General features: G+C 35.9%; 2 protein-coding genes across 2 annotated transcripts; both read right to left on the reverse strand.

The window, feature by feature from the left end:
• Positions 1-9,742: 9,742 nt before the first annotated feature.
• On the reverse strand, positions 9,743-27,509 carry cops8 (COP9 signalosome subunit 8). Its single transcript, XM_066640953.1, has 7 exons — positions 27,108-27,509; positions 24,650-24,720; positions 24,487-24,535; positions 22,436-22,568; positions 11,382-11,489; positions 10,751-10,813; positions 9,743-10,321 (listed from the first exon to the last, which is right to left on the reverse strand). Exons 1-7 carry the CDS (start codon positions 27,177-27,179, stop codon positions 10,242-10,244), a joined length of 576 nt encoding a protein of 191 aa, XP_066497050.1. The 5' UTR covers positions 27,180-27,509; the 3' UTR covers positions 9,743-10,241.
• trim63b (tripartite motif containing 63b) lies at positions 17,208-18,783 on the reverse strand. The gene is made up of 2 exons (XM_066640996.1): positions 18,329-18,783; positions 17,208-18,235 (listed from the first exon to the last, which is right to left on the reverse strand). The coding sequence occupies exons 1-2, from the start codon at positions 18,777-18,779 to the stop codon at positions 17,745-17,747; spliced, it is 942 nt and encodes a 313-aa protein (XP_066497093.1). The 5' UTR covers positions 18,780-18,783; the 3' UTR covers positions 17,208-17,744.
• Positions 27,510-27,735: the final 226 nt, after the last annotated feature.

Here is a 27,735-nt window from a genome sequence, read left to right on the forward strand (position 1 = left end):
GTCTGTGGGGCTGATGTTGATATCCAGTCTGTTGTTACAATGTTGGCAGGTTGTTCTGGTTCAGGGTTGTTGAGCACTTCCAGGAATTGTTGGACACATATGGCTGCTTGCTCACATTCTAATGAGCAAATATTGCCATTCCTCTCCCTAATGTTGGTGCTCTGGCTTGTGTGGTTTCCACAGAGTCTTATATATCCTTTGTCAGGCTTTCTGCAAATGTCCTCTTGTCTCTCCTTGCACTTCTCATGCCTTTGTCCTTGTTTTTATAGGACAGCTTGGCATTTTAATGAGTCATTGGAATTTGAGGCTTGATTTTTTTTTTTTTTAATGGTTAATAATAATATTAACTAATAATATATTCCTCTCCTCAATTTTCAGGTGTTAGCGGATATCCATTCTTTGGCTCCTGGATCTTTGGATCTGTTGCAGAGGTAGAATCTACTGTGCTAAAAAGTTTCCTCAGTTCCAATACAAATTATTTGCTTTTCTTTGGATAATGGAGCTTTGCAATATCCAGGATATTGTGCCGTTGGCCTTATGGCACACACCTCTTCAGCTTGAGCTTGATGGTGGCAACGAGCAGGTAGTGGTCACTGTAGGTATCTGCACCTTGAGATGCTCTCACATTCTGCAATGACCTGAGCCACTTTCCATTAATTGACCTGATGTGGTCAATTTGGTTGATGGTTCTTCCATCAGGTGACTTCCATGTGAGCTTGTTGACTTTCTTGTGTGGAAATATAGTTCCACCAATGACAAGGCTGTTGTTCAAGCAGAAATTAACAAGGCATTTGTCATTGTTGTTTCTTGTGACATGCCCAAGTGTGCCCATTGCCCATAGTTGGAGTCATCGGTTCCCACTTTGGCATTCATGTCACCAGATATCCGAAGCATGTCATGTTGGGATGCCTTGGAGACAGTCATTTGGAACTATTCATACCAATCCTCTTTGTCCTCCTCCTCAGCCTCATTTGTTGGTGCACAGCACTGCAAGATGGTGAGTTTGCAGAACTTGGAGTTGAGGCACACTCTGATCAGGCTTTCAGTCATTGGTTCCCACTCCAGCAAGATTTTGACTTTCTCTGTCAAATGATGGATCCATCTTGTAGAGTGTAGTGAGATAAATGTGCTTCAATTCCTAATAATATTTTTTGGGGGGGACTAAATCTGCAGAAATTTAGCCTGGTCACTATCAGTGAACTCTCTTCACTCTCAGTCACTCTTTTCACTCCCTTCCCCCAGAATTGGAGTCCAGATGAATTTTGATACCTAAAACTCTGTACCAGAAATTGTAAAATGACACTTTATGACCTGAAATCTTGGACACTCATTCAACTGGAAGTCTCCTAAAGACTTAAGGGAGGTTCTAGTCTAAAGAAAATTAAATCAGCATTAGAATAAGGCAAAAGATAAACCTTCCTCAATCCCTGAGGACCAATGACGCCTAGTTTTATCCAGTTGCGCTTAATTTTCAGTCAGTTTTCAGATAGAATTCAAAAAGAAGCAGTTCAGTCTTAGGCAGACAAAAGAAAGAAGAAATCAGACAAGAAGCCTTAGTCATGAATTTTTTTTCTCTTAGAGTTAGAGAGTGAGTTTGGAGGGTTTCTAAGCAATGCTGTTCTGAGCTGAGAACAGTACAGAGAAGCAAGAGAACAGAAATGGGCAAATACAGGAACAAGAGAAGTTTCCCTTGGGAAACTTGGACTCCCATTTTGGAATGGAGTCAAAGGAGGCCAATGCCTCAAGGCAATAGAAAATTTTTTCAACCTAAGTTTTATTTCTATATTCATATTAGCAAATTAGGAAACTGTAGTTTAGCTCAGTGACACTCAAGAACGACCTTCATCAGGCCCCTGTCTGCGGTCCAGTACAGACAAACGTGCCTGTGGCTCACACAAGGAAGCAGATCCTTCAACGGAGAATCCCCACATCCCCCTTAGAATGCCACCTGCTTTGACAGAGTGGTCACCGTGTCTAAGGCTGTGTCTCTGACCAAATGCCCAATGGAAGAAGAGGAGTGTCTGAAAGGGGCTCCAGCAAGCCCTGCATGTCCGTCTGCAAGACATCTCCACTCCTCTCCAGGGACATGTACGGCCACTGGTTAATTTTTTCATAGCTTAGGAGATTGGTGCTAAATGCTTTGCTGGGATAAACTGTAGTCTTTTTAGAATTTAGGGTAGTTATCATAGAGAAATTCCCTCATATATTAATCTCCCTCCTCCCTCATGTATTACTGTATTCTATTTCATTATATGTTCATTATTTGGTATTACATTTAATAAACCAGTTGTGTGATAAAACCAGTCATTTGTTATTTGTTTGTGTGTGCACTTTTCTTGTACGGAATTATCATTTTCTTCTCAGATTCAATTTTGGAGCCAAGAACATTTCAGCAGACCAATGAGCATAATTAATTAATAATAATTAATTCTAGCTAATTCCACTATATGTAATGCCACCCAACATGATGGCCTCCCTGTCCAAACTGAAACTTGACAGGTAACGACACTACATATTATTTATAGCTCCCAACCATGGGGCTTAACAAAATGAATTTAAAAAAAATATTATTTAAATAATAATTAATTATACCTGACTCTGCTACAAGAGCTCGGCGTCCAGAGCTCTTCCAGTGACTTTCATTAATCCCCAGGATGTCCAGGTGGTATCCCTTCATTTCACTGAGGACTTGTGCTCCATACTTCCATACTCCAAGGTGGATCTTAGTGTTTAGCACAGGTAGTCCCCCCAGTTACAACTCTGATTTCCTTTCGTCTTTCATCAGTGGTGGTCATACTGCCAATCTTCTTAGAGTGTTGGAGAACTCCTATGGGCCTTTTGTAGATTCTGTAATGGTATTTTTTTTTTTTTTTTTTTTTTTTTTTTTTTACACACCCAACCTGGAGGACCAGTAAGGTGTCTTTGGCTACTCGCTTAAAACCAATCTGGTAAGGTTGGACCTGCTAGGAGCCAAAGGCATAGCTCTTAGGGTGTTTGAAGCACGTAAGCCTCTCCACTACGGCAAGGTTAGAGCACAAGGAGTAAGGATTATAGTTCACTGAAATGCTGAAGGTAATTTGAGAAATTTGACTGGAAGCCCTAGTTCTCATATGACACATTCTGCCTAAAAATGTATATTATTAAATGGGTACAATATTTGGAATTGAGGTATTATTATTATTTTTTTAAAGATTTTCAGTAGTTAATGGATGTTTTATTAGAAGTAAACATAATTAAATGTAATGTCCAAGTTTCTCTACATATATAAGTAATGTCTGTTTATATTTACAAGGAAAAGCACAAATAATTATATTAATGCTAAGTTATATATAAAAAGCTATAAAGTGCTTATTCAATTTTCAAAGCGGTCTCATTTTTCAAGATATTCTGTGTATAGTGATATGCTGTATAACAGCTGCATGTGAGCCCAGTTCCAGGTACAGAGGTTAATAGACATAAGGGCCCTCTGCACTAGAAAATGAAGCAGTGGAATTAAATAAAGCAGTGACACTATCTGTTATGCTGCCTTTATGCAATGATTGTTTATTTCTCCCAATGCCTGACCAAAGCTACAGGATAATATGGAAAATTGTGAGAATAATTTCAGGGAGATAGTAAAGTCTTACCACATAATAGTGTAGTGAGATTATCCTCCTTCAATCATGTTCCAGTGTTTGAAGTGCAGTGTATTCAATTGCAGTGGGATGTCTCATGTTTTTAACGTTGATTAGAATCACTATATTACAAAACCCCATTTCCAGAAAAGTTGATGTGAAAATTATTTAAGCCATACCGTGCATCACAATAAATTAGAATATTATCAAAAAGTAATTTATTTCAGTAATCCAATTCAAAAGTTGAAACTCATATTATATAGATTCATTACAAGCCATGTGATCTATTTCAAGTGTTTATTTCTTTTATGTCTTACAGCCAATGAAAATTTTAATAATCAACACAAAACACCTGCAAAGTTTCCTAAGACTCTAATATGGTCCCTTAGTCTGGTTCAGTATGCTACACAATCATGGGGAAGACTGCTGACTGCATCTTATCTGCACTCTAAAAAGTAATCCAGAAGCTTTGTAAATATAACAATAATAAATAGATATATTACCTAAAAATATCTCAAAATGTCACAAGTCATTTTTTAGGTTGGACATACAAAAATCAATGTAAAAAAATCTAACAGAAATTTAATCTTAAATATAAATGTATTTTTTAACCTTATTTCACAGAAATAAATGAGCTGTTGACTAACAAATAATATATCTAAAATAATCCTAATATTTTTATATATTTCTATCAAAATATGTGAGAAAATTTAAATATATTTATTCGTTTCAAGAACTACAGTTCTTAGCTATTCCAAATCAATTTTTATTCAAAAACTTAAATAAGTTTATAAAATAAAATAAAATTGAATAAGTTATGCTAAACATCATGACGTGAAATACAAAGCCAGCGCAAAGGACTTTCCTCCTGAGAAATCTTTTCTGCGCCACATCTACCAACTTCACTCTTCAAGACCCAGCTAAAGTTCCTTGGAAAACCTGGTAAGTAGCCAAATAATAAAAGATATTTTTGTTATTGAGTGAACATTGACCATGTGTTTGTACATATAGAGCTCTAGGGGGTATATACCTTATTATTATTTTTAATAATGCTGTGCCCAGCTTAACTTTTGCTCTGTACAAATTCTGATTTTAGAGTCATAATTAAGTTATCAATTAATTCCATCCACCAAACTGCTCATCTAGGGCATGGTTACATCTGAATGCAAAACGTGTAATTTGCAGGTTAAACTCTGAGCATAAAGTTTTTCCATCATGGGTGGGTCTCTGTAATGGTGGTACGTTTACCAAGATAACGGCTGTAAGCGTGAACACACATACGTTCGGCAAGCAGTTTTCACATTTTATCAAAACACATCATAGTCCAGTGTTTTCCCAGATAATTAGATTGTTTTATGGTGGTTGCTATAGGAGGTAAAACATTCTTTTAATTAGTATTATTTGAACAGTTGGGATTCCGAGAAGGACAGCAATGCGCTAATTCCTCAAGGCATGAACGTAGATGGTACACACTGTAAAAAAAAAATCTGTTAAATTTACTGTAATATACTGGTAGCTGTGGTTGCCAGAACTTCACCGTTAAAAAATGGTGACAATGTAAAAAATATTATGGTATCTTTTCTGGCAACTGTAATTTTCAACAGTTTAAAACTGTTGTTTGTTTATGGAAAATTGCTGTAAATTAAAAAATAATTGTGAACCTGTTTACAGTAATATGCTGTAAAATTAACAGCTATATTTATAAACCTGTTTACGGTGAACAATTAACAGTTTTACTGTAAAATATTACATCCCATTTCCATGATAAACATTTTATGCTATTTTTTTTTATGATATGCTATTTTACGTTCGGTAACACCTTTCTGGTATTGCTGCACTCTCTTTCTGCGCAACAATGGTGGAATTGGTGATCCTCTTACCATCTTGGCTTCAGAGAGACACTGACACTCTGAGAAGTTTTTTTTTTTTACCCAATCCTGTTGTCAATTGACCTAATTAGTGTTAACTGGTCTTCCAGCTGTTCTTTATATGCTCAATTTCCTTTTTTCAGCCACTTATTGCTACTTGTCCCAACTTTTTTGGGATTTGTTGACACTGTGAAATTTTGAATCAACATATTTTTCCTTTAAATTGTTACATTTACTCAGATTAAACTTTTGATCTGTCATCCATGTACTATTACGAATAAAATATTGACATTTGCCATCTCCACGTCATTGCATTCAGTTTTTATTCACAACTTGTTTAGTGTCCCAACTTTTTTGGAATCCGGTTTGTAATAGTAAATACTTTGTAATGTTTATCAACAACAAAAGGGGGTAAAAGAGCGAAGAAATAAGTATATAATAATGAATTTAAAGAGTGTGTATACATACATACATACATACATACACACACACACACATAACATGAAGTTTTGTAAAACATGAATAAAATCGGAATATGATGATACGCAAATCCTTTCCACCTATATTCAATTGAGTACACTGAAAAGACAAGATATTTAATGTTCAAATGGATACATTTTATTGTTTTTGGGTTTTTTTGCAAAAAGTCTTGAGACGACTTTGCGTGCATTCAGTAAAGGGATACAGTGGTTGTAAAAAAAATATAACCATGCTGTTATGGTGAAGCAATAGCTCAGATAGACAGCAAAATTAGGCAGAACATCACCACTGATTACAGTGCTATATAAAATGTCATTACTAACACAATTTTCCAATCCCAGTGTTTATACTGAAAGTGGTTAAACGTCAATATATGTTAACAAAGAACACTGGATGTCTATAATCTTATTTATGTATGTTGTCTCAATTGTTTTTCTTTTTCACCATGGCTTACTATTTCTTCACTTTTGTTCTTCTACTTTAAATTTAGAGAAACATTTCTGTTTACAAAAATTAAAAAAATTATTGTTTGCTACAATATTCATCCATTCCTTCATTGTCTGAAACCGCTTATCCAGTTCATGGGTCCGGAGCCTATTAGGAATCCCTGAGCACAAGGCGGGAACACACCCTGGAGAGGGCACCAGTCCTTCGCATGGTGAGACACACACACACCCCTATGGACACTTAAGTAGCCAATCCACCTACAAACATGTTTTTGGACGATGGGAGGAAACCCATTTGGACACAGGGAAAACACCCCAAACTTTATCCAGTTCAGAGTCACGGTGGGTCCAGAGCCTACCCTGAATCATTGGGCGCAAGGCGGGAATACACCCTGGAGGAGGCGCCAGTTCTTTGCAGGGTGAGAGACACAAATTCACTCACACACCTATGGACACTTTTGAGTCTCCAATCCACCTACCAACGTGTGTTTTTGGAGCGTGGGAGGAAACCAGAGCACCCAGAGGAAACCCATGCAGACACAGGGAGAACACACCACACTCCTCACAGACAGTCACCCGGAGTGGGACTTGAACCCACAACTTCCAGGTCCTTGGAGCTGTGTGACTGAGACACTAATTGCCCCTGCAACATTATTAACAAGCCTTAAAATGAATGATGTTGCAATAAAATTTAGGAAATCTTGTGAAATAATCAATCCTAATAAAAGAACCAATGTATTAAGTTTTGATTTATAAATATGTCAGTGTTCATTATGCAGAATGTTGTGTCAGGATATCCCTCAACACAGTATAAACCAATGGTCCCATTTGTTTGAGCGTTCTTCAGTTTATTTTAGAAATAGGTGGCTCTAAACATGCTTATCTATAGGATAATTTATTATATCAACGTTTTATTCGCTAACAACTTGTCAGACCAAATACAGACTGCAGCTCACTGCACAACATATTCTGTATTCTGTGTGCAAAACTTACTTAAACCTGAACAGCTGGAGGACCTAGCAACAGGTAATTATAAATGTATGAAGACTTGCAAAATGATGCCAAATGCAGTGGGTTATTTAGGCATAATCTTTTGAGAAGATTGTTAAATATTAATGTTTAATAATTTAGAGCATGGGTAATTAATTAAAATGTATTAAGGTCCAATTAAAGAAAATTTTCCAAAGCCAAGGTCCAGAACATAATGTATAACTGTACCATATCCAGTACATTAAGACTAAATACAGACTGCAGATCACTGCACAACCCTCTATATTCTGTGTGCAAAACTTACTTAAGCCTGAGCAGCTGGAAGACCTAGCAACAGGTAATTATAAATGTATAAACTGAAAAGTCTAAAGGAAAAAAGGTTTTCAAAAGTAATCCCATTCAACAGGTCCAATTAATACATGACAAAGGTAAAGAAAATGTGTGACCCATTTATGTAGCCTTTGTCTAAAGCAGGAAACTACATATTATTTCAGTTTAAAAAAAAAAAAAAAAAAAAACCTTCTGCAGTGCTTAAAATCTCCAACATCTGCAGTGCTTATAATCTTCAACCCCCCCACCCCACACACACACACACATCTGACTAATGCAAAACTTCAAACGTGTCTTTCCCAACATAACCAAACACACCAGCCCTTTGTGGCCATATGCAACAGTTACAGCCCGTGAGTCATTTTTCCACATGGAAATGTTTTCTCTTAAGACGTGATGGGGGTTTTGTATATAATTAATTTAATAAAGCCTTTACTCTTTGGGAGTTGGGGTTAAAAAATGCCCCTAATTCTCAAACAGCCCTTACACTTCAGTTATACAGAAAACATAGTATCAGGACATCTGCTATATATAACCTGCCAGAAATTATCCTGCTCAGTGTAATACTGCTATTTTGTTATTCCTCATAAAAGTAGGAAAGTCCAGTAGTGTCTGAGGACCAGTATTTAAATAATTAATTTGCTTAGTGTTATCGTCTCAGGTTTGGTAAAAAACGTATTTTAAAACTGTGAGGAAAGACTACTACTGTTGCAGTTGACACATGCACCCCAGATGTTTTACTGCATCTGTCTGTGAACCTGACCTCTTCAGAACTCAAAGTCTTTTCCTTCAGCTGATGCACTCATGTCTTTGATCAATATAAGGTCAGATTTTTGGACAGAACTCCATTTCCCTTAAACCTTAAAGCGCACAAAATCAGCTTAACCATTACCACGACATGGTATAAACACAATTTTCCCATGGATTGGCTTATTTTTTTAATTGTTATTAAGAGATATGTCTAGATATTATGATTAGTTTATATTTTCATTTTTGAGACAGTGATGTTAGTGAAGTTTGAAGCATCTGAATAGTCAGATTTGTACACTCTATGACACTGCTCTTTTACAATTCTAAACTGAATCTGCATGTACTGCTCTAAAATGGGAAAAAATACCTCTGACATTATAAAAACAGCTCTTGATTTACAAGTAAGAAGCATGTGATGCATGCCAGTAAAAGATGTTTCTTTTTACTCACTGTGGGAATGATTATAAAGAGAAAAGTGTCATTCTCTTGCACAAGCTGCAAGAACTGAAAAACATGTTTGCTGTCTTATGAAGAGTGGAAAACATCAAAACCTAGTGTCACTATACCTCCTAAAAAACAGGGGTCTTGCTTCAAGATGTTTGCCACACAATGAATGTGTAGATCCAAATCTTAATTTGTCACTGTTTGGTTATTATTTACCCAGACATCAGCATATGGGTATGAGACTAAATTTAACTCTTCTACAGTGGCATCCTAACTGCTAGCAAAAAAATAAATAAATAAAACAATAATAATAAAAATAGTATAGTTTCTCAATAGTATTTGATTTCATCCCAAAAATTTACAACAGTAACTTTAAAAGCATCTAGTGCAGGGATCAGTGCCAGATGCCATTACATATAGCTTTTCTGAGATACCACAAAATACCACATTACTTTGATGCAAGGCTAAACATAAAAATACTCACAAGACACTCGACGAGAAGATATAATCTAGGTGAGGATGTTTACAGCCCAAATATATTTGTGTTTTATTAAAAGGACTATTTTGCATATTGCAGCTTTTCATGCTTCATTGCAAAACTCTTGTTATTATGATTAACATACACACACATATATATATATATATATATATATATATATATATATATGTTTTTTTTTTGTTTTTTTTTTTCCTTTTTTAATTATGCAGACCTATGTACTTCAAAAACATGATATATAGTGTTTAACAATTAAACATATTACTAAATGAGGATGGGTGCTGACATATGCTCTTTTTTATATCTTTGTTACCATTATGTATACTCTTTAAAAAAAAACACAATTAAAATGTGACTGCAATTGAACCACAAAAATAATCTCAAAAGATTAAACATAAAATAATTTAATTGCTAAACTGTACTTATCCAGGGCTGCTCAACAACAGAGGTCTACAGAGATAATCAGTCTACATATTTATCAGTCATTATAATGTTTGTAAAGGAAGATCTAGATAAAATCAAAAAGGCTTCACAGACAGCAATATATCCCCCTTTGACAATATTCTGTATCATTTATCATCAGTTCACAACTGTACTTATAGTTATGTTTGTTAAACTGGTGCCCAAATTCCATAAACTCCATAGAGGAAAGAAAACCAGAACAGCACAATGCATACACAATGGATTACCCTCCTTTGGCCTGGATAGGATCTGCAAGAGAGGATCCTAGCTGTCTGAGCCAAGAACAGGATGAACCTACTTTTGCTCTCCATACTACTGTCTAGCTGAGAGTAATGTGGGGGTGGGGGGCCAGAAGGATTTATCAGTTCTCAAGGAAAGCCACGTAGTCAGTGAGTCTGGCCAGCTGCTGTTCGTTTGGAACCAAAGAAACTGGGGGTGGATCTGGAGAGAGGAGTAAAGACAGGAAGAGGGAGTAAAGGCAAGGCAGAGGAGGAACGAGTAAGAGAAAGAGAGAGGGGGAGAGAAAGAGAGAACATAATTAAAACCATGCTATGTGAAAGAGTTTGTTTGAAAGAAAGCACAGTGCTCTAAAAGGAAAACAAGGAAATAAGGACTAAGGAAAGAAAGCAGGTACAAGGCCTGTTGCATGTCTGATTGTAGTGTGCAGCAGTGGGGTTTGTAATAGGGAAGTCAGTACTTTATGTGTTTCCATGTGAGCTTTATGAAAATTATGTAGAAAAAAAACCCACAGCTTGCTTTTCTACAACGGGTTGGGAGAATGCAACTGGAACATTATACTGCAATGACTCAGACCTGGGGTTGGGGGAAATTTTTTTCCTCTTAAAGAACAAAGTGAAACAGTGCCCCCACCTGGCTTCTGCGGAATAATCATCCGAGTGTTGGGATCTGCTTGCCACCCATGACTGACTACACCTAAAAAATAAAATTAGAAATGTTTTAAAAGATAAATAAATAAAAAAATAAATAAATAAAAATTGTAAAAGTGCACATACAGGACCTAACTTAAACCTGTCCTTTAAATATGTATCAACATTAATAACACAAAGAATGGGCATGGCAAACATAATTAAGCACAAAAAACGAAATGAAAACCCAGAAGAGAAATGTCAGACTGATCGTATAGCTTCCAGGACGGAAATCAAAGAAATAAACAGATAGACGTGAATCCAAAAATCTGGAATCATTTCAACCTGTCTGGTTTTTTTTTTTAATATACTGGAAAGACCACTCTGAAATCAAATGAGGACAAGCAGAAACTAGCAATTATTCAATTGGTACCACATTGAGAATGGCCTTTTGAAAGTACAGTTTTAGTTTAGTTTATTTTTGCACTGCTGGCTTGTGTTGCATATTGCAACCTTTCATAGGCTACAACACTAATACTCTATCCATTGTAATAATGATTAACAGATGATACACAGTGCAACCGAAGCAACCTTGTCAACAGAATTAAAGACAGCATTTCTGTACTATAGCTTACCCTTGACAGCCTCTTCAACAGAGTAACCCACAAAAGATGCGAAGTCCTCTGCATTGATTGAGGTGTAAGCTTGGGCTACAAGTCCGTATGCCCTCCTACGAGTAGAATCTTGAAAAAACACAAGGGAAAAACATTGAAAAGAATCAGGTTACTTCAGCATTTTGAGAGGTAGCATAAACATTTACTTAGCTGGGCAATGAAAACACAGAACAAAAGCAGTTTTAAAAGGAATGGGGTCATAGGAAAACATCCTATCTCTATATTAAAAGGACATTTAAGGGTTTAAAAAAAGATATCTGGGAAATGTATGACTGAAAATTTAATCCAGCGAGCACAGCAAATCAAAAAATGTTAATGTTATGAACTAGATTAAAACAAACCATTGTTTCTTTCTAGAAGAAAAAAAAGTAAAATCAAGTAACAGCCTAATGTCGTAAATCAGATCGAGAGTGCAGTTAAATCAAATACTTCTGCAAAATTCAGTCACTGAGTAAACACACTCTTGAAGCGTGATCAGATGTGAAATGGTTTTACTTTGTTTTCTTTACAGTGGGGGGAATGGTGACAGGAAGCAACACAACTCAACTCAGCTTAGCTTTATTTATAGAGCACTTTAAAAACAACTGCAGCTGAAACAACGTGCTGTACATAGGTAATTATAAAACATAGAAATAAACAATAAAGAGAAATAAATCAAACTAATAATACAGTAAAAACTAATGAAACAAAAGCAAAAGTCTCATGCTGGATTGAAAGCCAAGGAATAAAAATGGGTTTTAAGACTAATCAATAGTGAAGAAGCCTGCCTAATATATGATGGTAGGTTGTTCCATAATTTAAGTACAGCAATTGAAAAGGCTCTATCCCCTCTGAGCTTACACCGATCAGCTGACCTGAGGCACCGAGCAAAGACGTGGCGACGTAGCAGCTCATGTATCCAACACAAACATAAAAATTTGAATTACCATCCAAAACCACCAGTAAACTTTTGCCTTCTGAGTTTGTGTATGGAGAAAGCAGACAGAATTCATTCAAAAGAATTCACTTTTATGCATATCTAGTTATGTAACATAAACATGATTCCTGATTTTACTAACACAGATTTCCCATTACCATATTTGGAGCTGTGGTGCCAACCCTGGTTAGTTGAAAAGTAAATATGTAGTGGTAATTTAAAATTACTAAGAAAGTTAATCTATCTAGATGATAGGTTTTCTAACTTTGCATGTGTAATACATATCTTGCAATTTCCAGTTAGATTAAAGAGCGCCAGTGTAGTAATTTTAGCAAATACTGAAATGCTTAGCCTGTCTGATGCGTACAAAATAAAATAAAATCCACCTAAAACTCTACACGTTTAACTTAACCAAAACCTAATTTTTGCATATATTTTGTTTACACCAGAGGTCATTTTAAAATGTGTTTTTCCAGATTTTCAATATACAATTGAAACAGATTTATGCACTTTGTAGGAATGCTGTATACATTGTTGTTATTGTTCTAAACACTTTTTTCAATTACTTTCCATTCAAAAATGTCACTATGTATAGGCAGTGTGACACTTAAAATAACCCCTTTTATCTAGATTAGAAGACATTGCTCTAAACTCTAGAGGCCAAAGGGCATGCATCTTTTCTATAAAATTTTTTTGAAAATAAATGCCCAATATCTTAAATAAAATTTTACACTCAGAGATACGGAGAATGGATCTGAAAGAGAATTTAATAGACAATGAATAGTATGAGCAATGTTCAATGTTAGCATTATTTCCAACTTTCCCAGCTTGGGTTGGGGGTGGGGGGGGTTACACTGTAAAGCTACTGCTTTGACGAAAACATTTACACGAGTAAACAAGTACCTTTAGCCACCTTAGAAACACCCCTACAAAGTATCTTGGCTCAGGTTAGAATGCTGCCACTGCCTGCTTTTAATTTCATATTAGAAACTGCAGAGAGCTTTGTCTGCATCAGGATTTGACAAATGTATCCACCCAAGACCACTGGAGTACCCATACTCTCTTTGCTTCAGAATCGCACTTCAACATATTCCTGTGCACCTCCCTTATGCCATTTGTCAACGGATAATATCAATGAGTTTGTTTACATTCACTGAATAATCCAATTATAGTTGGAATTTGCAGTTATCTGATTATTCAAGTGGTCATGCAATTGCAAAATGCTATTGCCACTCGCATTTGTAACGGTACAGCGGGAGGCACATTGTCTCATCGGGACTCATGACTTCATTCATCAGGTCACAAAGTTTTACAAAATTTCTTTGAGACATTCTGAAGTTTTCTTGTTGTTCTGTGTCTGAAAACTCCTTAAGTCCAACTTGCTGTCACCAGTCCTTTCTACAAACAAGCATTTTAAGTATTTTTTTTTTTAAATTCCAATATTCTTGACATATGCATTAACTAGAACCTTGGCCATAATAAACAAGATAGATAGACAGATAGAAAAAGAATGAGAATGCAAAGAACAACATCCCAACAAGCACGGCTATAGTAGCAAGGACATAAAGTTCACATTCAGTTTTGGCCCACTGAAAACCCTGAAATAAAGTTATGTTGCTGTAAGATAGCATTCACAAGCTTATGAAAATATAGTACATACACTAAGTAAAATAAAACATGTATGCTGAGATGACAAATTTTGCCTACGTTTGAACTATTTTGGCGAAATTGGCTGTTAGAGTTTAAAAAGGTTATTTTTGAAATTTGACCAACTTATCCCACAGACATTTCACACAAAAGGTACTCGCCATTGAGTGCAATTACATGATTATGTAACTTTAAATTAGAGGTTAGCTTTTATTTGGCAAATGTATAATAATTTGCTTTACTTGCTGGCCCCAAGGGTGGCCACTACACACACCAGTTTCAACACCTGGCTTTTTAAAACATGACAACACATCTTGTTTAATAACTGTTGCTTAGATGCAATATCAACAGTTCTGAGAACAGGACTATTACTGTTGGGGGTGGGTACTGTTGCTGTTATAGTGGAATGTAGCCGTTTTCTTAATGACATTTGACAAAAATCCCAAAATATTGGATGGTGATGCCCAACACTTTAAAATAGCATTGCACAACATGGTAAATGTATCAATGGAAGACAACTACAAGATTATTGACCTATTATTGAAACTAATCTAAACTTACAGCTGGCTGACGATAGTCACTTTTCTGGTCTGCTGAATTTGCTTCATTATGGCAGTGGAGTTTAATTTAATGATCAAGCCATAATCAGGTTAGATAAAAATAGTTTTTAAACAATTAGCTGCTTAAAGAAGCTACTGAACAGAAATAAAATATACATAAAATAACAGAGCATGCCTTTTTTATATAACTAAAAACCTTAGGCTACACATTGTGGTGGAACAACAATGCAAAATAAGTGCATAAAAAACAAATGCATATGAACAACCGTAAACTAAAGAAAATAACTAAATTGTAACCTGAAATAAAAAAGGAGCTTGTTCACAGGGAACAACAAAAATTATTAATTAATAAAAAACAAAAAAATTCAATACAAAAAAATTCAAATACATCTGCAAGCTGATGTATATCTCACCCAAGCAGATAATCAAAAACTTAAACCATCTCAAGTCAATTAAAATTTTAATTATCAAATAAAGAGGTGTCAATATTAAGGGATCAAGGGAATTCCATTAATTCATCGTTAACAAATTTTAGATCATATAACTTTTTTATTAAAAGACATTTCAATTTCTACAAGAATATACAGCACAAATACTGACACCCCTACAGTTCTCTATTCATTTTATAGCACTGAACACCATTCCCAGCTCAACAATTATAATGAGAAGTAAAATAATGAACAAGTAAATGAATGAGTAGCGGAAAAACATAGCTATCCAAATGATAATTTGCCATAGCCTTATACTGCATTCATAACTCTGAGAAAGGTAAATATTAAAAAAAAAAAGGAATTATGATCATCATTGTACAATTGTTCTACTGTGACAATATGGAATATGCGATCCTAAATGCACAATCACTCAAAGAATGTGTTTAGCACATTTTTATGAGCACTGAATAAAAGGCTAAGCACATTTATAGCTAAGCTATATGAAAGTGTCAAACAGTTCCTAACTTGTGTTTATTGATAGTTAGAAAACATGTTATTTCTTACTAATTCAAGGAATAAGGTTTACAAGACCGTTGGTTCATCCCCCCCCCCCCCCCCCCCCAACGGTTTTCGTAAACTCTAATAGGCGTCTTGCATGTGATGTAGATGGTGGACAACAACTCTAGAAGTTGCACTTAATTTAATGCAAAATGACGAAAAGGTGTGTAGTTTTTGGCTGCAATAATTCAATATACAGTGGGCATCTGTGCACAAATGGCCCAAAGATCCCAAAATATCCAGAAAATTGACTAAATTTGTCAACTTTAAACGGGCCCTTTGGAATGGACCATCCGCTCACGCCGTTATCTGTAGTGCTCATTTCACTGGCGCTTTTCCAACAATACAGGCACGTAAGGAAACCAATGAAAAGTGTTCAAGAGCCTCTGCATACATGAAGGTAAACAGGGTAAGTACACTTACTTCGCCTGTTTTAGCTGGTGTTAGTTAACGTTAGCTTGACTTGCTAAACTTGGTGGCTCAGATTATACTAGGCTACTTAGTTGCAGTACGGAGGTTTATAGTGACGGATGAATTCAAGCTCGACTTCAATCGCATTTACAAGAATAACGGTACCTCTAAATTTGAGTTTAGCTTATTGCTAGGCTATTGTCATGAATAATGTTTGTTATTTAGCTAGATAGATACTGTCATAACAGTCAGTCATAACAGTGTTTTACCACGGCGTTGTTCAGCTTTTGTCCACCAGTGACGTTACGGTTGCGTTCAAGATTTTCCATAACGAGCTCAGGTTTTTCCCGTCAATTTAATAAAATTGTCAGTTTTAAAGCAAATTAAACATGCTATTTTCATTTTAATTCATACTTATATATGTCAGTAACTAAAATAATGTGAAATATTCATGGAGGTCTATTACGTGGTGCTTAGCCTTTAAAATCAGGAATATTTCTGTGGTGGAAGTCCCAGAAAAACCTCTCAAAACCATGATCTGTGAAAAGAAGACGTCATATTTAAACAGGATCCAAATACGCTGTCACCTTCTCTGGGCTGGACTAAGGTGAAAGGTGTAAAAGGTCCCCATGGACTGATTCATTATTTTTTTCAGAAATCACAGATTTAAAAAGGGCACATCCTTGATGGTACGGGGTTTCACTGGTGCATATAGCATGGGTGATTTGTGCATCCGTGAAGGCATCGTTAACTGCTAACCTTGAACAATATACACAGATTTGGGAGCATCAAGCAGCCATCCAAACAACCAGTAACTGTGATACTGAACTTTTGCTGTTTACTGGATTTAAATATTAAGATGGCACCTGTAATATACAGACCACTGAACACAGCAGTTGTCAACACACATTTAACATATACTTAACATTTAAGTATACTGTCATCCCTAAAAATCAGTTACTCTAATGATACAGGACTCCAGGCTCCTTCTGTTTTCCTTTAGTTTTCATTCCTTCATAATGCTCATTAGAGAAGTGCACTTCTTTACAGAACGGCTCTAAAAAGGTCAGTAAAAAGGGAGTTTTGAAACATGTAGACTGGTGAATTATTTTACAACATTCAAGCAGCACAGCCAGGTATTGCTTAGCCAATCATTAGCAAATGCCTGCCTGGGCACTGTCCCCTCTTTAGTAAGCAACAAGGATTGCTGAGCAAGTCAGGGTACATAAACGGGACTTTTTTTTGCCTGCTCTGACTGACACACTATTCCAAGGTCTCATATCATCTCACACTCCTGCATTTTAAAAATAGCCTACTTTGCTTGTGAAGACAAGCTGAAGCATATGCTTTGAAAGCAAAGAACACAAATGACTGTACTTTGTTGTGATTGCTTTTTAAATCAAACAGCAGGAAAAAAAAAAGATAAATTCACGAAAGAGGCAAAGTCATAAAAGCTCATAAAACAGTATTATATACCATAGGGCACTGATTTCAAAGTCAAATTCATACATAACAGTTTGGCCATTTATACTAGTATACCAGGTATGTTTTCTGTTTGTTTCAGCAACTACCTTAGAATACAGAGCAAATCGTTGATACATTCTTAACATTCAAATGTATAAAAATGGCACCAATACTGACTCTGCACCATGTAGGGTATAACTGTATTTATAGCGTCAAAGAGCAACTCTACTCCAAAAATGAAAGTCAATTGTTTGTCTTTACCCTTTTTAGTTGTTCACATCTCCTGTATTCCCCTTATAAAAAGATGCTAACTCATTAAAATCTGTTTTGGTCCAGTTCACTGCTCTTCTTCCTCCTCTGCATCTGCATATTCTTCATCCTCATCTGCTCCAAAGTCCATCTTGGATAGCAATGCCTCAACATGTTCTGTGGACAGCTTAAAGTGGTCCATTCTCTCAAAACCAGGTTCAGGTCTCTCCTCTGCCAGCAAACTCTTAGCTGTGTCCTTTGTTTCTGCAATGAGACGCTTGGACGTTTGTAGAAAGTCAGCAGGACTGCTTTGTTCAAGGGCATGAACTGCAGTATCTGTGAGCTCAGTGCCTGCTTGAAGACGGTCTCCATAACGCCCGGCTAGCTGCCGCAATGATGTTATTTTCTCGTCCTGCTCTTTGCTAATATGTTCCAAGAGGGCACTCTTCCGTTCCTCCAGTGTTGTGTAAATCCCATCAAAACGCTCACCCAGTTTTTGCTTGGCATGCTGGGCATTGTCCTGAATAGATTTGCAAGCCTCCTCCATCTGATTTAGGAGAGCCTGAAGACGCCCATTGCCTGCAACCAAAGCATCAATGGCATTACTTAACTCACCCTTCTGAGCCTGGTAAACGCTACCAAGAGGTGACACTTCACAGCCTTTGTGCTTACCGAATACTTTACACATTGAGCATGTGGGAATCTGGTGGGTTACACAATAGATGTTGATTTTCTCATCCTCATGTTCCTGGCACATTGGTTCAGTAGAGGCTGTAGGTTTTAAAGCAGGCTCTGAGTCTCCACCACTACCTTCTTGCTGCTGTTTGTATATGTCAATAATGTTCTCCACTAGAAGATTTCTTTGAAGTCCATGTACACCATGTCGATCAAGAACCACCTCAAACCGGCATGTGGGGCACCTGAAGACACCACCAGAAAATCGGTATGGATTCCGAGAGTCATAAAGATCACTGGCACATCCACGGCATAGGTTATGCTGACAAGGCAGAATCACCACAGGCTTAGTGAACATATCTAGACAGATTGGACAACTAAGTTGTTTTTCCAAACTCTCCATTGAATTAGGTGTTCCCATCAGGGAGGCTGTCCTCTGGATTTCCATTTCTGCTATCACTTTAGTAAAAGACCCTATTTTCAATGACTGCCACAGTTATGGCCCCACAGTGTGTGTGTCTTCTTTTCAGCTGTCAGTCCTGTTGGGTGCACAGTGGGCCAGGGCTTTATACAATCCCCTTGCAGTTGGTGACACTCAATCTCCTCCCAACCAATGAGGGCACACATTCTTCTCAGCTTGTTTTTAAGTCTGTTTTAGGAAATGCACAGCCCCCAACCTTTCACCAAGTTCCATTTGTCAAATCATGTTCCTCACCCTACTCAGTGACAATCTCAATTTAACAAGGGCCAAATAAAGATAATTTTTTTGCTTCAAAATATGCTACTATATTTTGTTAACATATTTTTGTTGATTCCGGGTAGGCTCAGCACTCACCATTGTCCAATTAGGATTAAGAGCTTGTAGAAATATATAAACGTTAATATAGCCTGATTCACAAAATATGTCAAGTTTGATCAAAAAGACCAAAATCCATATTAATACACAAGACGTCAACCAGATCAAGACTTAATGAAGGAAAACATCTGTCCTTGATCTAGGTAGGTCAGCTCCAAGCACATGGGGATCACTTGTTGATTTACTTGTAATGGTATTATGAAGGAAGTACAACTCAAAATGTGCAACAAGAAATACTAAAACGTAAAAATGCTTAAAGTTAATATTTGTTAAATGTGTTATTTATAACTGACATAAAATTATGCACTTTATTCATATTTATACACCTTTTCACTTCTCTCCCTATTTATAAAAGTTGTGTCAGCAAGTAATTTTGTTTGTAGTTTAACAGCCTAAAAATGGTTGATTTGGAGTTTAAATTAAAATAATTCATAGTACATCAATATAGTATATATCAATTTACATAGATAAAATGTATGTTGACATTTACGTGCAAAATCAAATATTACAAATAACAATGCAAAATAAGGCATAGAGGAAGATGCAATACTACAGACCCAACAATGCAGAAGAGCTGAAGGCCACTATCAGAGCAACCTGGGCTCTCATAACACCTGAGCAGTGCCACAGACTGATCGACTCCATGCCATGCTGCATTGCTGCAGTAATTCAGGCAAAAGGAGCCCCAACTAAGTACTGAGGGCTGTACATGCTCATACTTTTCAGTTGGCCAGCGTTTCTAAAAATCCTTTTTTATATTGGTCTTAAGTAATATTCAAATAAAAAAAAAAAAAAAAAAAAAAAAAAGGATTTTTGAGATACTGAATTTGGGGTTTTCATTAGTTGTCAGTTGTAAACATCAAATTAAAAGAAATAAACACTTGAAATGTATTGGTCTGTGTGTAATGAATGAGTATAATATACGTTTCTCTTTGTGAATGGAATTACTGAAATAAATCAACTTTTTCCATGATATTCTAATTTTATGACCAGCACCTGTACACTGATGTGCCAGATATCATGGGACAGTAGTAAATATATTATAAAGTGGCTTTATGCCTTGGGGGGTCTTTTTAAAATACCACATCTGTATTAGCTGTGAGGTATTCTTTTGTGAATGAGGATGAACACTGGTCTGTTTGTTCATGGCAATGCAACATGAATTACCAAATTTTGAACAAAGCATGACAGTGAGTGCCAGATAGATAGGACATTCCATTTCCAAAGATGTTCAGACACTTAACATTACTCAATTCATTGTGTCATGTGTGTACCAGGAATATATCACAGAATGCATTACCACCAACAGCCCCCAAAAGTAATGGGTCAGGAACTAGTATCATGTAGGAGCCCTTTTAGCCTGGTGAAAGGCAGTAACACAATATTATTGAATGTTATATTATTGCCTCTGTATACATATTTACCACATTTATTGTAGATTTTTAACAATTTGCATGTTATTTCATTTAATTTTCAGAGCTGAAAAGGTAGTTTTGCATTCACACTATTTGGAAGAAAGATATGCGCATGAAGGACACTGGTCCACAACGAGCTGCTGTGGAGCTTGCAAAATAACATGGTGTAATATAGCATTTGAAACTTCTGCAGTTTCTGACATTTAGAACTCCTATCGGTTAACCATTCATTAAGTTTACTTACTGAATATAAAAACTCCCACATATCTGAATATGTACCTTAATGTAGACCTGTACCCAGTAGCACAAAACATCTTAAAAATTGCTCTTAAACATCCCTTAACAATTTTTATTTGTTTCAGTAAAAGGTTTCAACTAAGGTTGAGGGGAATTTCAGTTCTCTCGTTTTTTTATATTCAGGAAAACAACGTTGTTTGTATATGGCTGAAGTTTAACTCGTCTAAGTCTGAATTACCCCAAAACTCATTTCTAACTGAAGTTGTTTAATTTTGTAGCACTGTCTGTCTTTCCTTACATTCATGCCCTTAGCGTTCTCTCAAATTTAGAGAGTTCCAACCTAAATAAACAGCAATAAGTCAATATTATAAATAATATATGGAAATATGTTGTCATGGAAAGAGTAGAACTTTACCACCACAAAACATCAGTCACTGCAGTGAATTCCTTACTGTTAGGAATTCCTTACTGTTCCTTACTGTCCTTATTTTTTAGGAGAAAAATTTAAGGTGTTTTATGCAACCAGGCCCAGTCTCCATTTATTCCTGGAACGACTGAGGTGGATTTTTACACTTTGTATGAACAACGTTCTTGAATTAAAGAACTTGCACTTTTCTCCTGATTCTTGATTCAGAGACTGATCATTTTTTTCTTTAGGTATTACTAAATATTTCTATTCTATATAAGACCTGACAATGACATTTGATTAATATATATGTAAAACAATGCAATGTATGTGTTGACTGCTGCATCCCATGTATTTGAATGAGCATTTAAGCTTTTATTACATTAATTATTACTTTAGCTTTTATTAATTTAAGCTTAATATATTACTCATCATAGAAAAAGGCAGTGGTTAAATTAAAGGTTTTCTTGGTAAACCACAGTCATTAAAAACAGCAAAACAATGTTTGAATGGGGAACAAATCTGCTTTCAAATATGTTTTGGAACATGCTGCGGAAAAAAAAAACAAAACAAAAAAAAAAAAACGCCAAATTTAAAACAACATTTTTACATAAAAATTATAGGTTCCAACATCAAATAGGTAATTACATTTTATCAATTCAAATTTAATTTAAACTGAATGTTTTAATGCTGTATATTTGAATTCCCATTTCACATACTGTCCCACATTTTTGTAACTAGGTTTTTACTAAATATTCTAATTTTACTATGAAACTGAAGCTTGCTCTCTTTTCAAATTTGTTGTTGCACCTTTAAAAGTCAGCAGTTACGTTTCATTTCCATTTAATGTGAAACAAATACATATGCCCAAACCAATGTTTTTTCATGTTTTCAGGTGCTCAAAAAAACGTTCCTTGTGTTCTGCTATTTGCTAAAATTAGTATGCTCCTACAGAAGTGATGCCTTCCTCCTGTTAAGTCATTCACTCTTTCTAGATTGACCAACGCTTAGAAAATTAAGAAAGAGAATATTTGTCAATATTATAATTATTATTAATTGTTTTAGACTTAATGCATTATAAAAGACATTCTTTTACATTTTGAGAAGAAAGTTTTTGGCAAAGTTTGGTTAGTTGCCTATTAAAGTTTCACAAATCACATGCAACAAAAGATCTACATGATATGCAATACCTCTTAGAGACTCCATTACAGGTAGAATTGTTTCAGACCACTGGTAGGCAGCAATTGCACTGTAAATGCCTGGGAAGTCCCGTTGCCAAATTCGTTGTCCCACTGCCCAAATAGCTGCCAATTCTGGGTTTGCCTATGGAAACATACTTAATCAGACCTTAAGATTTTTATATTATTTGAAGTTTAGAGTACAGTCATGGCAAACAAACATGATTATACTTGCAGCTTTCATTAGACGATTAAAATAAAAGTATGGATAAATAAGATAAAAAGATCAGTCAAAATTATTGCCACTGTCCACTCATTTTCAGTCTTTTCTATTATCTGTGAACTTCACATGGAGGAAGATATAGAATTTTGTCTTTAGATACATGTTTAAAATGAACTGAACACTTTCTATGAATCCTATATATAATATGGCATACATAATACTTTATAATGACAGCTATAAGCCTGTATGATTAGCTATAAATAGATAACTAAATATAAAGTGTTATGGATGTAGTCATTTCTAAGGTATGAGTGTTTATACAGACAGGTGTTAGAATTTACTCATTCATTCCTAAGGATTTTGTACATACTCTAGAAATACAGCCTTCCACATTAGTAGTTTTAGAAGTTTTGTAGATGTGTTATTGCCCTCTTTTGTGGATTGGGGTTGTTGTTTTGTGCGTTTGGGGGCGTTTGCCTGCGTGGGTAACAACTGACATGGGTATAGCATTATGCACCATCTGGGAGACTTGTGTAACGGGAAATAAGGCTCATTATACCCAGGGATTAGTATTGAGACTAGGCCATTCTGCCAGTAAGTGTCCTTTATTGACATAAGGGAACAGGGATCAAGACAAAAGTCTGCCAGATGTTGAATAACGCTGTGCCAATGTCAATCATTACACACCAGGCAGACAAAAAAAAAAAAAACACCCCCAAAACCACAAAACACACACACCAATGACACCCTAAAATAATGAACAAGGGGAGGCTGCTATGCATGCTGCTACAATATGTACAAAGTCTTTGTGAACAGATGATATATTGAATTATAACCTGTGTGTTCATAAAGTCACACAAACAACTTGTGATATTTATGTTGCTATATCTATTAATAATTGAACACGCTTATAGCAGTCATAATGGGGTATAATGTATGTCATAATGCTTTATAAATGCATTTATAATACATTATGAATAGAGGATTCATATTAACGGGCAGGACTAAATTTGACTTATATGATGTCAGAAAAAACAGAGAGTAATAGCTATATGTTTATGTCACTTGTCTGGATGAAGACACTGCCTTGTAGTAAATTCAGCCTTTAAAGTTCCCACTGGGATTGGAGAAGTGTATTGGGGAGAAGTCTGTGTTTTATTTGAAGTTGCATTTAAGGGTATAGTAGCAGTATTATTATATTGTGCTTATTTCTGAATGTACCAATTTTGTCCACTATTTCACATTTTGTACGAGCGTGTGAATAAGGTTTACTGCAGCAATTGTACAAAAAGAGTGAGCTAATAATTTTTTAATGTGTGTGTGTAGAATTGGGTTTTTGTACATGAAATTAAGAATTTGTGAATGTGTAGTGTAACTTTTGTAACCAAAAATATTGCAATCCTAAAGTGTTGTTCTCTGCAACTTCAAATTTACAGATACACTACAAACTCCACTCTCACAGATGCTCAGTTGTATTGCTCCAGAAAAACCTTCATAATCACACGCTCATACCGACAAACAAGTCTGCATAACCAATCCACCTACAAGTGTGTTGAGGGCTCTCGTATGAAACTGGTGCTATTTTGTAAGCATTTGGGGTTTTTGAAAAGTGCTATATAAATAAAATATATTATTAATAATACTATTATTAATGCCATAATTAAACACGTTATTATTTTTTTTAATTCGCCTCACAACTGTGAGATGCTAAAAAGCAGATATGTTTATAATTCTGGTATTTATGTACTGTATAAATCTCTTAGTATTTAGTTACATAAAAATTAAATAAAACAAACAAACCAAAACAAAACACTTCATATATTCAAAGTTTGAATTTTACCATTTTGATTGCTTGTGGAATTCTCTTCCAAAGATATCTGGCATTGTTCCTACAAAAACAAAACAAAACAAAAAAATTATATATATATATATATCTTAAACCTAGTTAATAAAAAATTAATTGATTATACAGAAAGATTATGGGGAAATATGTGAATACTTACATATCATTGTGGAGAAGATAAAGAGAAAGTAATTGTGAATAAACTTGTGGAGTTGCGATGCCACCTGGAGCCTATGATAACAGCAGGTTTTCATCAATCAATACACACACATATACACACAAACCGGATTCCAAAAAAGTTGGGACACTAAACAAATTGTGAATAAAAACTGAATGCAATGATGGCAAATGTCAATATTTTATTCGTAATAGAACATAGATGGGAGATCAAAAGTTTAATCAGAGTAAATGTAACATTTTAAAGGAAAAATATGTTGATTCAAAATTTCATGGCGTCAACAAATCCCAAAAAAGTAGGGACAAGGCCATTTTTTACCACTGTGTGGCATCCCCCCTTCTTACAACACTCAACAGACGTCTGGGGACAGAGGAGACCAGTTTCTCAAGTTTAGAAATAGGAATGCTCTCCCATTCACGTCTAATACAGGCCTCTAACTGTTCAATCGTCTCTGGCCTTCTTTGTCTCACCTTCCTCTTTATGATGCGCCAAATGTTCTCTATAGGTGAAAGATCTGGACTGCAGGCTGCAGAATGTGGTCTGGCATTATCTTGTTGAAAAATGCAGGGTCTTCCCTGAAAGAGATGACATCTAGATGGGAGCATATGTTGTTCTAGAACCTGAACATAGTTCTCTGCATTAATGGTGCCTTTCCAGATATGCAAGCTGCCCATGCCACAAGCACTCATGCAACCCCATACCATCAACTTGGGTTATCCTTGTCCTCTCTGGTCCGGATGACATGGCGTCCCAGTGTTCCATAAAGAACTTCAAATCGTGACTCATCTGACCACAGAACAGTCTTCCATTTTGCCACACTCCATTTTAAAAGACCCCTGGCCCAGTGCAAATGTCTGAGCTTGTGGAGCTTGCTTAGAAATGGCTTCCTCTTTGCACTGTAGAGTTTCAACTGCCAACAGCGGATGGCACATTGGATTGTGTTCACTGACAATGCTTTCTGGAAGTATTCCTAAGCCCATTCTGTTATTTCCTTGACAGTGGCATTCCTGTTTGAGGTGCAGTGACGTTTAAGGGCCCGGAGATCACGAGCATCCAGTAGAGTTTTACGGCCTTGACCCTTACGCACAGCAATTGTTCCAGATTCTCTGAATCTTTTGATGATGTTATGCACGGTTGATGATGATAACTTAAAAGTCTTTGCTATTTTACGCTGGGTAACATCATTCTGGTATTGCTGCACTCTCTTTCTGCGCAACAATGGTGGATTTGGTGATCCTCTTACCATCTTGGGTTCAAAGAGACACTGACCCTCTGAGAAGCTCTTTTTATACCCAATCATGTTGTCAATTGACCTAATTAGTGTTAATTGGTCTTCCAGCTGTTCTTTATATGCTCAATTTCCTTTTACAGCCACTTATTGCTACTTGTCCCAACTTTTTTGGGATTTGTTGACACTGTCAAATTTTGAATCAACATATTTTTCTTTAAAATATTACATTTACTCAGATTAAACTTTTGATCTGTCATCTATGTTCTATTACGAATAAAATATTGACATTTGCCATCTCCACATCATTGCATTCAGTTTTTATTCACAATTTGTTTAGTGTCCCAACTTATTTGGAATCCGGTTTGTGTGTGTATGTGTGTATGTGTATATATATATATATATATATATATATATATATATATATATATACACACACACACAATTAAAAACAGTTTTGGTTGTAATTTTGCCCAATGATAACACTAATGCTTACTGACTAAATTAATACTAATGCGAATTTTATATTTAAAGGGACTTAATGGGCACAATTATTCCATCTTACTTTTGTATTCATGAGGAAACAAAATTTAACCTTTTACAACTCCTAAAGCGTTTTTTTTCTCTGAGACATTAAATTTTGACTTTTTTTTTCCTAAAATTACAAACTCCACTGCCACAGACGTTAATTTGTTTTGGTTCAGAAATCCCTTCTTAATCACCCACTCACACAGTTACTCATACCTACGGACACTTTTACATAGCCAGTCCACCTACAGGCGTGTTCAGGACTCTGGAAACTGGAGATCCCAGTTCAAATGTTATATATCTACAGTTCAGACGTGGGAATCTGCACTCCTCGGGTATATTAATCGTCAGCAATCCCGAAACAAAAGTTTAGAATGATAAATGCTAATTTTTTTAATGCATTTTTATCGAAGCATCACCCTTACTAAACTTTGTGGATATGTAGTTCGAAGTTAAATCAGGCACAACTATATATATATATATATATATATATAAATAAATTACTTGTCTCGCAACACCGACTAACAGAAAGCAATAAGTCACATATGCTACAATAATATAAACAAGCTAGTTAACGTAGCAAACGTTAGCTATTGCTAGCTAGCAATCTAATGTACGTTGTTGCTGGAAAAAACGGTACTGTGTTAGCGCTAAATTACTGTATTAAAGTATTTAACTTCTCACCTCTAATTCCTGTGTTTCGCACTGTTCTAAAAGCTTCTCATAGTGGTCACACATCACGACTGCCACTGGCATCTTGAGGGTGAGTAGCTGCCAGAATGCAACTTTCTTGTGTTAGCCGCTAAAGATAGAACAGAACAGAAGAAGACTGGCTCTTCCTCCCGTGCTTTGCCATCTCATTGAGAACAGTGACGCCTATTGGACTAGATGTATAATAAACAAAATCCTTTGTCCAAAATAGACATTTCTGAGAGACCATACATATGGAATCACATTTGTCCTAAAACTCTAACAGAAACTGTGCTATCGAATATAAAACCTATAACTTGAAAACAAATTAGAGAGCTCTTGTTTGCAGTCCTGTCGTACTGTACAGCAAGTGTGTCCCAATTCTTACACTAAGCCCTAGTGCCTTCCTTGAGATGTGCACTTTAGGTGTGCCTGATGGCGTTGTTGAAGGGTGAGCAATAGGGGCTCAAGGGTCCAAGTGTTCAAGGGCTAAGGATATTGCTGTGTGTTTTCCTTTATGTTCCGTACGTTTACACAGATTTTTATGTATATGCGCTTTTCTCATTGTTAAAACACAGAAAGCGGGAAATGTAATGAAGGAGCTTGTGGGGAAAGTTAACTT

The sequence above is a fragment of the Hoplias malabaricus genome, chromosome 12 (genome assembly GCF_029633855.1).
Source record: "Hoplias malabaricus isolate fHopMal1 chromosome 12, fHopMal1.hap1, whole genome shotgun sequence".
NCBI classification, from domain to species: domain Eukaryota; kingdom Metazoa; phylum Chordata; class Actinopteri; order Characiformes; family Erythrinidae; genus Hoplias; species Hoplias malabaricus.

Excerpts from the sequence above, each read along its gene's own strand:
- trim63b (XM_066640996.1), bottom strand. The coding sequence starts at position 18,779 with ATGGAAATCCAGAGGACAGCCTCCCTGATGGGAACACCTAATTCAATG. Across the intron at positions 18,236-18,328 it reads CTCAATGTGTAAAGTATTCG|GCAATGGGCGTCTTCAGGCT; the intron begins GTAAGCACAAAG and ends CTTTGGTTGCAG.
- cops8 (XM_066640953.1), bottom strand. The coding sequence starts at position 27,179 with ATGCCAGTGGCAGTCGTGATGTGTGACCACTATGAGAAGCTTTTAGAA. Across the intron at positions 22,569-24,486 it reads TTCCACAAGCAATCAAAATG|GCAAACCCAGAATTGGCAGC; the intron begins GTAAAATTCAAA and ends ATGTTTCCATAG. Across the intron at positions 10,322-10,750 it reads GATTATTCCGCAGAAGCCAG|ATCCACCCCCAGTTTCTTTG; the intron begins GTGGGGGCACTG and ends TCCTCTCTCCAG.